The sequence below is a fragment of the Leuciscus leuciscus genome (genome assembly GCF_965113295.1).
Source record: "Leuciscus leuciscus genome assembly, chromosome: 3".
Taxonomy (NCBI): domain Eukaryota; kingdom Metazoa; phylum Chordata; class Actinopteri; order Cypriniformes; family Leuciscidae; genus Leuciscus; species Leuciscus leuciscus.
The window spans coordinates 56,461,449-56,480,065 of NC_138727.1; the positions used below are offsets into that span (position 1 = coordinate 56,461,449).

Below are 18,617 nucleotides of genomic sequence, written 5' to 3' on the forward strand. Positions count from 1 at the left end.
ATCATGCTAACATCATGCTAATCAAGCTAGCATCATGCTACCAATATGCTAATTAAGCTAGCATAATGCTAGCAACATGCTAATCATGTTAGCATCTAGCTAAAAACATGCTAGCAAAATGCTAATCATGCTAACATCTTGTTAAAAGCATGCTAGCAACATGCTAATCATGCTAGCATCATGCTACCAACATGCTAATCATGTTAACAACATGCTAATCATGCTAGCATAATTTTAACAACATGTTAATCATAGTAAATCATGCTGGAATGTGGTAAATCGTAGTAAATCATCTTAGAAACATGGTAAATCGTGGTAAATAATGCTAAAATGTGGTATATCATGGTATCACAACATGTTAATTGTGTTAGCATCTGCCCAGTGGCGAGTTTTGCCACTGCAAGCACCACTTCACATTTTCTTCAGGAAATGTACATTCTAGTTAGTGGTGCTTTGAAAAGCACCACTATTGTTATCCTCCATACTTATTATTAGTGGTGCTTTGAAAAGCACCACTATTGTTATCCTCCATACTTATTATTATTCTTATTCTTATTATTCTGGACAAAAGTTTGGCGCGTAACTCGTCCCGCACCGTTTGTCACAGACCCATGAATGAGGTGTCAAATCGACCAGCGTATTGAGGAGAGGTGTGCTATGACTTTTATAAGCGATCGGGGGTACGGTGTTCGCCCCAGGGGCGAAAAAGCGGCCGAAAAATCCCATAGACTTAACATTGCAACGAACTTTGATGACTCGTAGCTCTGAGTGAGGATTTCGCAGAAACGTGTGATTTGCCACATTTGAAGAGGCTGACAGGCTCTGTAAGAACATACCTCACAATGGGGTAAAAGTTGCACCCCTGGGGGGCAGGAGCTGCCCAAAGTTTCCCATTGACTTACTATGGTGTAGGACGGCCCAAGAAATGGGCCGTCCTACACCATAGCATGTGTTTTTCCTACTATGGTAAATTACATAAGGTTTTTGTATTGAACGTAGCTCTGGATCACAGTGTCATAGAGACAAGGGGGCGGGCTCATTTTACTCAGACGACCAATCAGTCTCTCAGGATCATTGTGAAGCTATCAAGCCACGCCCTAGCAACCATTTAGAGCACCTTAGCAACAAGTTCCATAGACTTCCATTGAAAGAGATCAAAGGGATATCTCTGGACTGAATTGTCATAGAAACATGAGGGTGGTCTCATTTGACTCGGGGCAGCAAACAGCCAATCATGAATCACCTCAACACTTCCTAGCCCATCCCTAGCAACCATTGTCGAGCACCTTAGCAACAAAAATCCAAAGAGGGATATCTTCCATTCTGAATGTCACAGAGGCATGGGAGTTGGTTTATATCATTCATACTGACAAGCAGCCTTTGGAGTTTCATGACTGGCAGCTGCCAAGCCACTCCCTAACAACCAAATAGAGTACCCTAGCAACCAAAATCCAAAGAAGGATATCTTCCATTCTGAATGTCACAGAGGCATGGGAGTTGGTTTATATCATTCATAGTGACAAGAAGCCTTTGCAGTTTCATCATTGGCAGTTGTCAAGCAACTCCATAGCAACCAAACAGAGTACCCTAGCAACCAAAATCCAAAGAGGGATATCTTCCATTCTGAATGTCACAGAGGCATGGGAGTTGGTTTATATAATTAATACTGACAAGCAGCCTTTGGAATTTCATGATTGGCAGCTGCTACGCCACTCCCTAGCAACCAAACCGAGTACCCTAGCAACCAAAATCCAAAGAGGGATATCTTCCGTTCTGAATGTCACAGAGGCATGGGAGTTGGTTTATATCATTCATAGTGGCAAGAAGCCTTTGGAGTTTCATCATTGGCAGCTGCCTAGCAACTCCATAGCAACCAAACAGAGTACCCTAGCAACCAAAATCCAAAGAGGCATTTCTTCCATTCTGAATGTCACAGAGGCATGGGAGTTGGTTTATATCATTCATAGTGACAAGAAGCCTTTGGAGTTTCATCATTGGCAGCTGCCTAGCAACTCCATAGCAACCAAACAGAGTACCCTAGCAACCGTTTATCAAGACCCATGTCTTTTCATCAGAACATCGTATAGAGATGGGGTTTGGCTCTTTTGTTTCGTTTGGGAAACAGTCTGTAAAATATCACCACGGTTACTGTGTATTCACACCATAGCAACCGTTTAGAGCCACCTAGCAACCATATTGAAACATATAGAAGCCATATTTCAGCTCCACAACATCGTACAGACATGGTTGTTGGCTCGTATGCAATCATGTACAACACCCTAGCAACCGAGTGGTGAGTTTTGCCACTGCAAGCACCACTTCACATTTTCTTCAGGAAATGTACATTCTAGTGTTGTGATTACTATTCACCAAGACAAAACTTCGGCGCGTAACTCGCCCCACACCGTTTGTCACAGACCCCTGAATGAGGTGTCAAATCGACCGGTTTATTGAGGAGAGGTGTGCTATGACTTTTATAAGCGATCGGGTGTACAATGTTCGTCTGGCGGGCGAAAAATTTGCCGAAAAATTTCCCATAGACTTAACATAGGCTCAAAATTTGCAAAATCATATATTTGATTCAGAAGGTCATAGAGCCTTGGATTTGGGCTCTTTTGATTTGTCCTATCAAGCAGCCAATAAGTAGTGACATAACAACTTCATAGCCACGCCCTAGCAACCAGTTACAGGCCCCTAGCAACCATTGAACAACATTTACAAGCCATATCTCAGCAACAAAACATTGTAAAAACACAGAGTTGGGCATTTTTTGACCCAGACTTGCAAATACTCTTTATATATTACCCCATAAACTGTATAAACAAACCGTAGCAACCATTTGGAGTACCCTAGCAACCGTACAAACACATGAATGAGCTATATCTCAGCACCAGAACATCGTATAGACATGGGGGTGTGTTTGTTTGTTTTGGTTGGGAAACCAGTCTGTAAATATCATGGTAACTGTGGAACCACACCATAGCAACTGTTTAGAGCTACCTAGCAACCATATTGCAACATATAGAAGCCATATTCCAGCTCCACAACATCGTACAGACATGGTTGTTGTCTCGTATGCAATCATGTACAAAATCCTAGCAACCGAGTGGTGAGTTTTGCCACTGCAAGCACCACTTCACATTTTCTTCAGGAAATGTACATTCTAGTTAGTGGTGCTTTTTCAAAGCACCACTAGTGTTATTGTCACTCATACTTATTAAGTTGGCTGAGAAAGCCAACTTACTGATATTGTACTTAAACTTATTAAGTTGGCTTGAGAAAGCCAACATATTGAAATCCTATTTAAACTTATTATTATTATTATTATTCTTCTTACTAAAACTGTTGACTCAAACTCGCCCTAGAGCTTTAACTCTACATACTCCAAACTTGGCTCAGACACTCAAACTGATCTGCAGCTATATGCTATATATTTTCAGACTGATCGGACTTACGGTTTTCCTACAAATGACGATCAAAACTCGGAAAAACTCCCATTGACTTAACATTGGGCATTCTAAAAAAATTCAAACTCACCAACCGACAAAAATTTAAATCTAAATCCCTTGAAAACTAATTCAAACTGCCATTCTATATATATTAGCCAATGAAACTCATTTAAACTAAAAAACTCTAATCTCATACACTTATAAACTAATTAACTTAAATTTAATAACTAATTAACTAATAAACTCATGAATTCATAGACTTATGAACTCTTAAACTCATAAATTAATAAACTCTGAACTCTAAACTCATTTAAACTTATAAACTCTAAACTCAAAAACTTGTACACTTATAAACTCATCAATTTATACACTTATAAACTCTAAACTCATAAACTCTGAGTGTGTGTGTGTGTGTGTGTGTGTGTCTGAGTGTCTGAGTGAGTGTGTGAGCGAGGTAGTCTGTTTGAGTGTGTGTGTGTGTGTGTGTGTGTGTGTGTGTGTGTATCTATCTATCTACCGCTCTGAATACCATAGCAACCACCCAGAACACCCTAGCAACCACCCAGAACACCCTAGCAACCACCCAAAAGACCCTAGCAACCACCCAAAATATCCTAGCAACCACCCAGAACACCATAGCAACCACCCAAAACACCCTAGCAACCACCCAAAATACCCTAGCAACACCATAGCAACCACACAAAACATCCTAGTAACCACCCATAACACCCTAGCAACCGCCTAGCAACCAGCCAGACCACCCTAGCAACCACCCAAAAGACCCTAGCAACCACCCAAAAGACCCTAGCAACCGCCTAGCAACCACCCAGAATACCCTAGCAACCACCCAAAACACCCTAGCAACCACCCAGAACACCCTAGCAACCGCCTAGCAACCACCCAGAATACCCTAGCAACCACCCAAAACACCCTAGCAACCACCCAGAACACCATAGCAACCGCCTAGCAACCACCCAAAAGACCCTAGCAACCGCCTAGCAACCACCCAGAATACCCTAGCAACCACCCAAAACACCCTAGCAACCACCCAAAAGACCCTAGCAACCGCCTAGCAACCACCCAAAAGACCCTAGCAACCACCCAAAACACCCTAGCAGCCGCCTAGCAACCACCCAAAAGACCCTAGCAACCACCCAAAACACCCTAGCAACCAGCCAAAATATCCTAGCAACCACCCAGAATACCCTAGCAACCACCCAAAACACCCTAGCAACCACCCAGAACACCCTAGCAACCGCCTAGCAACCACCCAAAAGACCCTAGCAACCACCTAGCAACCACCCAAAAGACCCTAGCAACCACCCAAAACACCCTAGCAACCACCCAGAACACCCTAGCAACCGCCTAACAACCACCCAAAAGACCCTAGCAACCACCCAGGACACCCTAGCAACCACCTAGCAACCACCCAGAACACCCTAGCAACCACCCAAAAGACCCTAGCAACCACCCAAAATATCCTAGCAACCGCCTAGCAACCACCCAGAATACCCTAGCAACCACCCAAAAAACCCTAGCAACCACCCAGAACACCCTAGCAACCGCCTAGCAACCACCTAAAAGACCCTAGCAACCACCTAGCAACCACCCAAAAGACCCTAGCAACCACCCAGGACACCCTAGCAACCACCTAGCAACCACCCAGAACACCCTAGCAACCTCCCAAAATACCCTAGGAACACCATAGCAACCACCCATAAAATCCTAGCAACCGCCTAGCAAAAAACGTTCTGCTCCAAACTTTCTCAAGCCAACTTAAAGTTTGTCTCGACGAACTTTCGCATCTAGTTATTATTATTAATCTTCTGTGAAAAACTATTGACTCAAACTCGCCCTAGAGCTTTAACTCTACATACTCCAAACTCGGCTCAGACACTCAAACTGATCTGAAGTTTTATGCTATATCTTTTCAGACTGATCGGACTTACGGTTTTCCTACAAATGACGATCAAAACTCGGAAAAACTCCCATTGACTTAACATTGGGCATTCTAAAAAAATTCAAACTCACCAACCGACAAAAATTCAAATCTAAATCCCTTGAAAACTAAATCAAACTGCCATTCTATATATATTAGCCAATGAAACTCATTTAAACTAATAAACTCTAATTTCATACACTTATAAACTAATTAACTTAAATTGAATAACTAATTAACTAATAAACTCATGAATTCATAGACTTATGAACTCTTAAACTCATAAATTAATAAACTCTGAACTCTAAACTCATTTAAACTTATAAACTCTAAACTCAAAAACTTGTACACTTATAAACTCATCAATTTATACACTTATAAACTCTAAACTCATAAACTCTGAGTGTGTGTGTGTGTGTGTGTGTGTGTGTGTGTGTATCTATCTATCTACCGCTCTGAATACCATAGCAACCACCCAGAACACCCTAGCAACCACCTAGCAACCACCCAAAAGACCCTAGCAACCACCCAAAACACCCTAGCAACCGCCTAGCAACCACCTTAAAAGACCATAGCAACCACCCAAAACACCCTAGCAACCACCCAAAACACCCTAGCAACCGCCTAGCAACCACCCAAAAGACCCTAGCAACCACCCAAAATACCCTAGCAACACCATAGCAACCACACAAAACATCCTAGTAACCACCCAAAACACCCTAGCAACCGCCTAGCAACCACCCAAAATACCCTAGCAACACCATAGCAACCACACAAAACCACTCTATATACTATATGAGCCATTGAGACTCATTTAAACTAATAAACTCAAAGTCATAAACTAATTCACTTATAAACTCATGAATTCATACACTTATTAACTCTTAAAACTCATAAATTAATAAACTCTGAGTGTGTAAGTGAGTGAGTGACTGTGTGTGACTGTGTGTGACTGTGTGTGTGTGTGTGTGTGTGTGTGTGTGTGTGTGTGTGTGTGTGTGTGTGTGTGTGTGTGTGTGTGTGTGTGTGTATTTGTGAGGGAGTGTGTATTTGGATCAAGAAAGACAAAAATCAAGTAATTATGCTTAAAAAAATATTTTATTTAGTTAATGCCCATTTGGATCGCACTTAGTCTGGAACCTCACCCTTAAGTAAGTCAAACTGGAGTAAAAAACTCCAGAATTACTCACTCTTAAGATCACTGGAACACACAAGCCTTTCCACCACGTCAAGGTGGCGATCCTTGGAAAGGACATTCACTCTCCATTCATTCCTTATCTAACAAACAAACTAACAAAACAAACAAACAAACAAATAGTCTATATGTAACACATTCACACACACATGCACACAAGAAGTAGACAATGTGAAACATTTTGTGGTATACATTTATTTGTTTTAGCATTATTTTTTTTCTTAAAATCATGATCTTATCTTAAAGGAGTGTTAAATGTGTGACTCAGATTTTGATATATTTGATGCATCTATTCTAAAACACAAAACACAGGATCATGATAGCTGTAATACGTCTGTAGAACTCCTGCTCTGATGTTTGAGTTTGCGCCGCTTATGAAGATAGGATCTAGAAGAGTGTTTTTTTCTGTTGTCCCAGTGCTGATTAGCTGTGTGTATCCTTTATCTTCAAACAAATTGAGAATAGGTTTGTTGCAACGAGAAAGCTGATCTTCATTGAAGTCGCCACAAACGATTAGAGGCCTGAAATCAATGATCTCCAGAGATGTCAAGAGGGCGTTCAGTTGTGCCAAAAACTCTGCCAAATTATAACTGGGTGGTCTGTAGATTACTGCAAGAAGTGCTTGTTTGGGGGCTTCTATCTTCAAAACCAAATATTCCAAGTCAGTAACATTCTGTATGTACATCAGAGGACAAACTTTAAAGCTGTTCTTCACATAAATGGCGACTCCACCACCATTCTTGTTTGCCAAATGTGCATAGTTTGTGTAGGATGCATGCCTGTTGCGTTTGTACATGGTGTACCCATCCAGATGTAGATGTGCAGGAACAGCTGAGCCTGACAGGTGTGTTTCAGTGAGGCACAAAACATCAGCTAAGAGAAGCTCATGGTGGCATTTTAAATCATCCATGTGACACTCCAGCCCCTCTGTGTTATGATGAATTATTTTAAGAGCTGAATTCAGTTTGGAGTCCTGTACAATTTGTAGGATGGGCTGGATACTGTGAAAATCTGCTTTTGGCATGTTCACCAAGGAGGCACTTATTTTTGGATCACAGAAGATTTTCTTTTCTTCGAAGTCAGTAATGTGCAATCCACTGAGTGATGTTGTTCTGCTGAGTGCAACGTATGCCATGCCTGATTCGAATATGTGCTTCAGAGATACAACAGCGCGATCAGTCGTCATTCCTTGCACTTTATGGATGGTACATGCGAAAGCAAGCTTCATGGGAAATTGTCTTCGCATTGTTCCTTTTCTTTTCAGTGGTTCCTCTGACCTCTCAATATAGACAATGTTGTCGTCTCCATCAGGTGCTTTGTTGCGATGTTTTTGTCCAGCAGTCACATTATCTAAATGAAGACCAATTAATTGAACATATCCGTCTCGGGTATGGGTTATTATTTGGGCCACTTTCCCAAAAGTGCCGTTAACCAGTCCATCACCCACATCAATATTTCTGGTTAGCATCACTCGTGCACCAATAGCAATCTGTAGTGTGTCAATAAGGTCACGATTGTCTCCTTTAAATGGTGTCGCTTGCCTTTTCATTTCTCCTGTTCGGGGATCTTTTTTGTAATCATGTGCATCAACGTTAATAATATTAGAAAAACGGGAGGATATGGCTTCACTGTTGTGATTGTCTACCTCTTTATTGGTTGCATAGATGTGCAATGCATCAGCTGGACATTCTTCAGGGGAGGATCTTATGACAGTTTCTAACATGCACCTGTCTGCATCAGTCAGCTTCTCGTGCTTCTTTTTTAATCTCAGTCTGTTGAGCAGCTCAGCATATGCAAGATCATCTCTCTGTCTCATGATCTGTGTCATAGTTATCATTTGAAAATGATCTGTCCAGAAGTCCAGCACATGGTCCTCATACACACAGAGTGGTTTTGCTCTTCCCACAGGTGGTAATTGATAATAATCTCCCACAGCTAATACAGATAAGCCACCAAAAGGTTTCTTGTTTCCTTTAATCTGTTGCAGTCTCCAGTTCACATAGGCAAACAACTGTTTTGACACCATTGATATTTCATCGATAATTAAAATGTGTGTATTAGAAAGGTCTGCCCTGATTTCATCCAAGCTGTTTCCCAGGCCTTGGTATGGAGGCTTCAAGTTTCTTGGTAGTTTCAGAAGACAATGCAGTGTTTTACCTGAGATGTTAAATGCTGCAGTTCCTGTGAATGCTGCTAAAAGAACGGTTGGCTTGGAAATGTCAGTATGCTCTTGTATGCATGGAAGCCTGCGCAATATCTTAGTTGCTTCAGCATAAATAGATTTGATAACATGTGATTTACCAACACCTGCTCCTCCATTCAAAAAATACAGGAATTGTTGTGGGTTTTCACCAGAGACACATCTTTTGCACCAGTCTCGGACTGCATAAAATATGGAAGCTTGTGTTTGATTCAAACTCTGGTACATTTTGCGAATCTGTGCAGGATTCAGTTGGGCAGCTTCCACGAGTGGCATAGCTGTGTTACTGACAGAGGTAGATGCTGTGTATTCAGGAATATCCTCCTGCTCGTTCACATCATTAGGATCAGTGGGTTCACGTTCTGATATGCTCTCCAAACGGACCATCTCATTTGCTGGAGCCAATGTAGTCCATGCATCTTCAACGGGACCATTCTGTTCAAAATCCTCAATTGCCTGTTCAATAGCCTCATTATGCTTTTCATATTTCTCACGGTTTTCGTTTACAATATTGTACACACGCTGCAGTTCATCAGTTCCTTGTAGTTTAACTGAAGCGAATGCATAAAATGATTCGTATGTCTTGAATCTGGCCGACTTCAGCTGTTCATCTGAGCGATATGGCAAGTAAAGCTTTAGAAAAGTTCCATAGAATTTTTCTGGGTTTTTCTGCTGTGAAAAACGGGCAAATCTGATGACAGCAGGTTTTCCCCTCGTTCTTTTCTGTATGTGTCCTAAGTTTTTTTGAAGTGGCAAAACATTTTTACCTTTTTGCTGTCCTGCATAAACAATGCGATATTCACTTGCAAATTCAGCCATGCACATGTTCTCAAATTCAGGTCTGTTTGGCCTGGCCTTGTACTTTTCAGGCAATCCTGTCATCCACACATTTTCGATGTCATCATCCATGGTCTGCAAGCACCTCATTGGTAAACTCATTTTAACAGCGTTGTCATCAGTAGGTATGAATATGACAGCACGTGATGATGATTTTAATTTCAGACTGCATGTGCGAGCGACTGCCTCCTGAGCACTGACTTCTCTGTTCTTTGCATAGGCATTCATGATCTGCTTCATGCTCTCACGTTCAGACAGGTCATCATGGCTTGAGTCTTTTATCACTTTTTTAAGGTAATCACTCATCTCATGCTCAGCTTTTGAAATGTACGAGACAATATACATGATACAGCTGTAGGGGTTCAGAATGAACTGTATGTCCATGTTTGCATCCCAGGCTCTTAACAACATTGGATTATAGCCGTTAACCCAGCAGTCCTGTGGTCGTCTCTCCATGAATATTGAACTTGATGTAGAAATAGTATCAATATGTTTCTCGTACTCTTCATAAGTCATGTTTGCTTTATGAAGAAGCTGTGTAATGCTATCAAAACTCTGAGTTGAGTCATTCAGTAGATCCCACACATTCTGTAGCTGTTCTTTTGCAAAACTGGCATAATTAGTTTCCTCTGATTCATTCCCTTCATCAGACTGATCTACAGGAGGAGGTCTGGGGCGTGATATCATGGTTCTATTAATGGGTGGTTTAGGAAATCCAAACCGGCAGTGCTTCTTGTTCTTTTTACAGGATTTGGAGTGGTTACGACTGTGCATCTGCACTTCACTTACAATTTTATGTAGTTCTGGGTCTTTGTCTGGGTCTGGTAATTTGCATGAAATGTATTTATCAATGAAATCACACACATCCTGATCTTGATCTTTTTCAAACTCTGGAGCATCTTTCACCCAAAATAAGCAGTGAATGTGTGGAGAGCCACGTAGCTGGAATTCTACTCTGTAAAAAAAGTCAATTACCTCACCGATAGGTCGAGCAGGGGAATTTATCAAATCTCTCATCAAGGCTTCAACTCGTTTCTCAAACATTCTCATCGCTGTCACAGAGTTACTTCTGAGGATTTCACATTTTTCGGACCAGTCTAATTCAGCAAAGTTCACAGTTTCACCTTGTTGTGCTTTAATAGCAGTAATCACATCAGGCCATCTCATCTCAGCAGCACTAAACGTACAGAAAAATGTAGGAGTGCCCAGCTGTCTCAGCATAGCAAACAAATCACGGAGAGATTTCTCCCAGTATGCTGGAGTCCCTCTTAATGGTTGCATGAATCGTGTAGCTTCCTTATTTATTACAAGCTTTTCTAACTCCTGTTTGTCCTGCAGCATTGAACAGTTTATTCTGCGTCCATCACGGGTCATGGGTTTTCCTTTCCTCAGCTGGATAGACATACTAGATGTGGCCATGTTCATTTCAGTCACAAACTGCGCAAAGAAGATATAGTTGGTGTCCTTCGCACAACGATTGTCAATAGAGAATAGTCTAGAGTTAAAGTATCTGCTGGGGGAAACATGTTTTGCTCTACCAGGCTCATCAAAGGTGTTCTTGCCATCAGGAAACTGCACAGGAAACGCCATAGACTCAAGTTTAGGAATTTTGAAAGTGTTTACAGGAGAGTTTCTCTCTGCTGGGGCAATGCAAAATATCCCATCATTATAAGACAACAGCTGCTGGCCGAGATCTGGGGGCTGAAGACATGTGTCCAAGGCAAGGCCTCTCGATTGCTCTTCTGCAGTGTCATCATTAGAATCATTGTGTTCATTCTCATTGCTCTGTTCTTCTGTGTTCTCACTTTGTCTGGTGTTCTCAATATCCATTTCCTCATCAGGAGCACTGATGTCATTTGCAGACTGTTCATGCTCATTAAACATTTCTTCTTCAGAGAATTCTGCATTAATGAGGATATCTTTATATTCTGAATGGATATCTTTTAGCTTTCTTAAAGCAGACAAAACCTTCTGCATGTTCAAAGTCTGAAACTGATAGTGGCCTTTGTAACACAGACGTCTTTTGAGTTTCACTGTAAGCAGTTGTGATTCACTTCTTGGTCTGGGTAAAGAATTTACAGTTGTTTCTACTTCAGATGCAACAGAAATCACGGCACCTTTAATAGCTCTTTGCTGGCCTTTCGGTAGTGTAACAATCTTAGCAAAAGGAATGTACTTTGCAATAACGTGTCTTTCAAGAACATTCAAATCGCAGAGTTCAGGAGGAATGGGAGCGAACTGAAGTTTATTAGCTAAAGCAATGTCTGGAATCAGACCTCTCATTAGTGTATTATGGCAGCAGTGACAGATCCACTCTGTTTTCCTGTTCTCCAAGGGACATTGATCAGGGCAGTCGGAGCAGACGTGAACATAGTTTCCAGTCAAGCAAACTGAAGCAGCTGTCGGATTCTTCTGATAGCGCTCACGATCACATGATTTCACTTGATTTGAGAAGAGCGCTCTGGCACAGCATGTGCAGACATAAGTTGGTCCCTGTTTTATAACTTCTCTGAAAACATGTAAGGCTCGTAACACAGTCGGATCTTGTACTGCGTCAGGCTGGTTATTTTGTAACGTGTCTCTCTGCTGGCGCATCAGATTCATGTTTTTGTATTTGTGCTGTATGCCTTGTGCACAGCGTACTGTGTGAAGTACCTTGAGTGCAGATATTTTGTTTTTAGATTTGAATAAATTGTATTCTTTCTGACGAGCCCTAAAATGTGCATCACAGTGATAACGTTGTTTAAAGATGTTCTTCCTTTTTTCATAGAAGTTAGGATCATTTTTGCATCGGTTTGTATAATGGTCTATTTGCCTTTGCCTAAAAATAGGATCCTTTAAATATCTATCAACAATATATTGCATATGCTGTTCCTTGTATTTAGGATTATTCCTATAATTTCTTATGATATAGGTCTTTTGTCTCTCCCTGAACTGTTCATCATTCCTGTAGTTTCTAATTATATAGCTCTTTTGTCTCACCCTGAACTGTTCATCATTCCTGTAGTTTCTAATTATATAGCTCTTTTGTCTCACCCTGAACTGTTTGTCATTTTTGTAATTGCTGGTTGCAGTACTCTTTTTTCTCTCTCTGTATTCATTAATATGTTTATAATTGTTTTTCATGGCTTGTTTGTGGTGTTCTCTGTAAATTGCATTATTCCAATATTTGTTCTTCATGGCTTGTTTATTAATTTCCTTATATGTTTTATAATTATGGATTTTGCATTTAGTCTGTTTTTTGATGGAACTCATTTCTTTGTGCCATTTTGAACTGTAAGCCTTTCGCCTTTGAGTCTTGCTCAGTTTTTTCAATTGCTTATTTAAGTCAGTTGATTTTGAACATTGTTGATTTGGAGCTGACAATGCTATCGGCATAGATGCACTCTGTGAAAGCATATCAGGAAATGTTTTACTGAATGACACATTTTTATATCTGTCGCTATCCTGAGTGACGGAAGTTATAACTTTGATTTTATACTGATTAGTCAAGTGGGCTTGTTCCTCAGTTGATGCGTCACTGTTAACAGTAGTCTCAGATAGTTGCTGAAATGGATCTTGGACTTGAACATCCAGTTGTGAGACATCAGCAGACCTGCATTGTTCTTTGTTTGACAGAGCTTCGTTCTCAAAAGAGGTGGATGGTTGCACATCTTGGACTTGAACATCCAGTTGTGAGACATCAGCAGACCTGCATTGTTCTTTGTTTGACAGAGCTTCGTTCTCAAAAGAGACAGATGGTTGTACATCACGTTCAAGCTCACAGCAGTTCGGGGAGACTTCAGGACGTACACTTCTTTCAGTTATTCGGTTAATGAACGATACAGGCAGCAGATCAAACTGTTGCTGGTCTCTCAAATCAAAACACCCTTGAAACAATAGCAGCAACCTCTCAATCATGTCCTCTAAACGGAAGAAGGTCAACATCACGGCTGTACCAGTGCTTTCATCTTCAGGCATTCCATATGCTGATCTGCAGTGAGAGTCAAAATAACCAAACCTCCCTGAGCGATCTCTGAATACGGCGATACACGAGCATCCACACATCAGCAACGCGTCACTCACATCAGCTCTGAGACATTGCAGAGTATTCTCTAGGTTTTCATACTCGCCTAGGACAGGTGAATCTTTTAGGAATCCAACTCTCTGAGGATGTTTCAGGATGTTGTAGCAGGCAGAGTTGGTCTTAACTGTGCTTGGCAGCTCATCAAAGTTAAAAAAATTTGCCACAAATTGTCCTTTGCTCCGCAGTGTTTTTTTGACACTAGTGTAAAGGGCATCACCTTTCTGTAAAATGCGGTCTAAATCGAAACCGAGTAGCTCATTACGTTCATTATGGACAGCTAGGAACATTAAGGCATTGCATGTACACTGACGACTTCTGGAGTAAATCTTGTACCTAGAATCGCTTTGACAGTGAGATGCTGTAACAGACAGAACATACATGTTTTCACCAACCATACCTGCTCCAGAAGTACTGCTATTGGTGCCACATGAAGCTTTTAGGTTTCTGCGCTGTTTCTGAGATTCACTCCTCTTTCCTCTCCTTGGCATGGTGATGTTTGAGCACTGGCAATCAAGCAAATATGTTTGAGTAATGGGTACAAATATTGATATTTACTGTTACTTGAGAAAACGAACACAAAAGATAATACCTTTTATGCGATCAGATATACAGAAATATATATATTAGTAACAGTATACAACAGTCGATATATAACAACAGTTAATTAATTGATTTGAAGTTAGGTTAATCAAAAAAGTGTGTACTTTAAAAGAGTTGATATTCCACTTTTTCCTGAATCTGCAGTTGATTTTTCTCACCTGGGTTCAAGTTTTTCACAGTCCCAGCTTTTTATAGTCAAGTCAAGCGTTTTTTAGTCAAGTTGTCAGAGTTTTCATAGGTTTTGGTTTTCAAAGTGTTTTTGGTTTTCAAAGCGTTTTGGGGGAAAAACTTGTTGTGGTTCTGGCTTTTAATTTTTAAAGATGCGTTAGCAAGCTTGCATGTGCAGTTTGGGTTTATGCGTTTTGGTTTTTGCATTTTTGAGATTGCGTTTGGGGTGCGAGCAAGCGAAGCAGCAAGCAATGCAGCAGCGTTTTGGGGTAGCAGCCAGTCAATTTTTGTTTTGAAGAGAAAGAACAGAATGGGCGAGAGGTAGAGGTTTAAGCGAGATAAAAGTTTGAGGGAAAAAAGGACATAAAGGTATAGGATAGGACAGGACATTAAACGACACACACGCACACACACACACGCACACACACACACACACACACACACACACAGAGAAAAAAACAAGTTAATTACATTCTTTACAGAAAACCTTAATACAAAATGCACTTAATTAAAACTTCACTTAACAGTTAATTGGGCAAATATAATAATAATAGTAAAACAAAAATTATTTCTAAAATGATTACTTACTGTATAGAGGTGGGACAATGTAATAAATAAATACAGAATGCAGTAATCAATATATTTTCAACACATTTTTGGGGCTTATGATGCAACGCCATCACATTTAAAAACAGTTCTTACATACTGTTGATGGGAACAGAGATGTCCAATCTACTGCAGGGAGAGAGAAAAAGAGACACATCTCACACAAATCAAGCTGTTCATTTTAAGCTACAAAACCTTGTTTTTACTCAGCATATTTACATGTCCAACAAACAAATATATTTACCTTTACTCTAATTTCTACCAATGGCTAAATGTGTAAAATATCACAATGTTATATACTGTATACAGTAAAGACTAAAACAGCAATGTCTATGTGGACCCTACAGGACATGTAGAATTGTGTATTAATCAATATAAAGACATAACTAATGATTAATATGTTGTGTGTGTTACTTGCATAGACAGCCAAAGCAGCCTCAACCCTATGGAAAAATGAAAATAAATAAACAGCTTGTGATAGAGAATAGAAATGGCTGTTCATGCGTTTGTTACGTCTCGGCTAGATTAATGCAATTCATTATTTTGCTGTGTATCCAAGTCTCAAATTGCTTGTCTTCAGCTAGTCTGAAACGCTGCGGCCAAACTTCTTCATAAGTGTCGTAAATTTGAACAAATTTCTATCCTATTCTCAGAGAATAGACTTTAAAGGACCATGAATTTAGGGCCACGACTCTGGAACAGCCTGCCTCTAAGCGATTAGAACGGCCCCTTCTCTGTCCGGTTTCAAGTCTCTGTTTTTGGTTTTTCTGTTTTATGGTTACTCTTATTTTTTTCTAATCTGAATTTTATTGGTGTTATATTTATTTACCACAAAGGTTCCTAGATGGCAATAAAGGTGAATGTAATATAAACATTACAATTTATGTCTATGATGTTAATGTCTGCAATCCATTCTGCTGTTACACAATTTAATACAATGCTGTTATACAAAAGGTCGTTTTTTCCATGATAAATGCAAATACTGAGAATCTGTCAAGCTGTCACTCAAATACTAGTGGATTACCTTGAAATGAAGGTGCTGATGGCAGTTGGCAGTGGCTACGAGGCAGTGGAGGAGATACGAAACCTAATGGGTAAATGAAATGAGTAATCTTGATTCCAAAAATGTTATTCAAATCTTAAGTGTTAAGTGCTTAATAAAAGAGGTTATTACATGTTGTGAAATATGCTGATGTAGATTGCTATTCCATTGTCTATTGTAAATGCAAATACTGAGAATGTGACAGTCAGTTAAAAAGATTACTTACCGCAATGGATGCATGCAATGAACTGGCAAGATTTTTACAAACGTGTTCACATAAAAGAAAAAGGGAGAAAAATAAGAAATCACATATGATTAACTATTATACAAGTAAAATATTGCACATGCCTGCATGGATGGACATGTACAGAATAACTGTAAAGTCTTAAAAATATCATTGACTAATCTGAATCACATGAATAAGTACATTTGACAGGATTCTCTGAACTGCGGTGCAAAGAAACATGGTGGCGCCCATCTCACGTTATAGATCAAGATATGTTTTTCTTTTTTATATACAAGTTTTTAAAAGACCAAACACACTCACTTACACATTTTTTGAGAATCGGAAGATCAGATAGTTGATGACAAGGTAAGCAAGTTTGTGAATATTTTGAAGAAAAAAAGAAAATAAAAGCGACACATCTGTCATACAGTGGCTGCGGTGTGTCACGTGACAAATATGACGCGTCGCCATGGAAACATTAAGGGGGAACGATCTAAAATAGAATATTACAATTAAGCGTGATAATAAATGACGCTGGCTTATCTTTTTATTAAGCGAGTTATCAGTGTGTATTGATCATTGATGGTATAAAGTTATGCCTAACCCTTAACAATTTCACATGTCCCCTCAGTCATTTCATCCTGCAGCCGGGCCTGAAACCGTTAGCACAATCTCCTCACGAGACACATTATTATTGTAATGCTTAATGGAAATTAATTATTGTTCATGTTTCAGCTATTATAAACATTCATAATCAAATAAGTTTAACTGCATTCAACTCGTTGACCCACACACATTTTAATTACCTGAGACAGATTTTCTTACTCACCCGACGCAAAACAGCAGGCATAGAAAAATCCAGAATCATTAGTTATGCAGCATTCCACAGTCTAATTGGCCAGCCGTTATATTCGTTTGAATACTAAAAACTAATACCCTTATAATCAAGTTTAATTAGTAAAAATACATTCAAAAGTCATTACAATTTAAAAAACATTTATTACAATAAATAAAAATAACAAGTTAAAAATATTTATCACAACGCGCCCACCCACACAGACTGCGCAGGAGATGCGCGCACCCAGAGTCCGTTAAAAGCTGCGCACAGCCACAAACAAATGTGGGCTCGTCCGTAATAAAAAACGGAAATGTTTAATTAATACATTGGGCATCAACTAGACAAGTTAGAAGTCAGCATAAAGGGTAATAGGAAATCCGTGTAGATCGGTTTTAAACCCTAATTAATTTAAAACAATTGCAGGCAAAATAGATTTAATAGGGATTTATTTTAAATAAAATTCATTACAAGTTAAAAAAATCATTTTAATAAATAATTAATCCAGTTAAAAATATTCATTACAATAAAATTAATTAAAAGTTAAAAATATTAATCAAAAGCGTGCTCACAAAAGCTGTGCAAGGCCTTTTTGTTTTAAATAAAATTAATTTCAAGTTAAAAATATCCATTACAAGTTCATATTTAATACAATAAATAAAAATAACTACAGGTTCAAATATTTATCAAAACGCGCACACACAGACAGCGCAGGAAATGCTAATAATATCATAAAATCACAAAGAATATCAAATCACAAATAATATAAATAAAATTCCTTATCTGTTAAAGATATTAACACGCACACGCGAACGCGCGCGCGCGCACACACACACACACAAAGGGTGCGCGCAGCAGGAGTCCCGCTTAAAAGACGTGCACAGCCAGTCTTCTTCAGTGCGCAGCAGTTCTCCAACGCTTACCAGAGTCGGCGCTATTGTTCCCCTGCTGGAGTTAAAGGTGAGACAGAAGATATAACATGTATTGATGTATCTGAAACACTGTGTATTTAGAAATGTTAATTTACAAAGAAATTAATAAATACAAATAATAAAAAAGTCAGAAAAAAGCCCTTTCCATTAGCTGACAGGAAATTTCATTTTCTGAGGTAAAACTTTACCTCATTAGAAATTGTATCAATGACTTTTAATATATAAATCAACTACATGAATAAATAAATCAATTCCTGTGAAATATTAAGTAAAAAAAGAGAGAAGTCCTGTCCTGAGGTAATTTTTTACCTCACAAGAAATGTATTGACGCGATTAATTTATGAATTGGAAGTTGATTAACATTTCTTGTGATGTAAATATTAATTGGAAAAGGGCCCGTCTATAGGGTTATGGCTAAGGTTGAGTTTATTTTCTGAGGTAAAACTTTACTTCATTAGAAATTTTATCATTGACTTTCAATAAATAAATCTAAACTAAACTATAAATAAAACAACATGAATA

At 39.3% G+C, this 18,617-nt stretch overlaps 2 protein-coding genes across 4 annotated transcripts in view; both read right to left on the reverse strand.

Moving 5' to 3' along the window:
• The window catches only part of LOC309493870 (uncharacterized protein), a 113,446-nt gene that overhangs the window by 36,652 nt on the left and 58,177 nt on the right, over positions 1 to 18,617 (reverse strand). The gene's annotated exons all lie outside the window — the stretch shown is intronic.
• LOC309493627 (uncharacterized protein) lies at positions 6,641 to 17,675 on the reverse strand. Of its 3 annotated transcripts, XM_082162765.1 has the most exons (4): positions 16,654 to 17,675; positions 16,329 to 16,350; positions 16,085 to 16,147; positions 6,641 to 15,503 (listed from the first exon to the last, which is right to left on the reverse strand). In XM_082162765.1, the coding sequence occupies exon 4, from the start codon at positions 14,172 to 14,174 to the stop codon at positions 6,873 to 6,875; it is 7,302 nt and encodes a 2,433-aa protein (XP_082018891.1). In that variant the 5' UTR covers positions 14,175 to 15,503; positions 16,085 to 16,147; positions 16,329 to 16,350; positions 16,654 to 17,675; the 3' UTR covers positions 6,641 to 6,872. The 3 variants fall into 3 exon arrangements, with proteins under 3 accessions (XP_082018891.1, XP_082018890.1, XP_082018889.1); XM_082162764.1 differs by having other exon boundaries at positions 16,329 to 17,675; XM_082162763.1 differs by having other exon boundaries at positions 6,641 to 14,189; positions 14,445 to 15,503; positions 16,085 to 17,675.

Bases quoted from the DNA above. Each gene is read 5' to 3' on its own strand.
- LOC309493627 (XM_082162765.1), bottom strand. From the start codon at position 14,174: ATGCCAAGGAGAGGAAAGAGGAGTGAATCTCAGAAACAGCGCAGAAAC.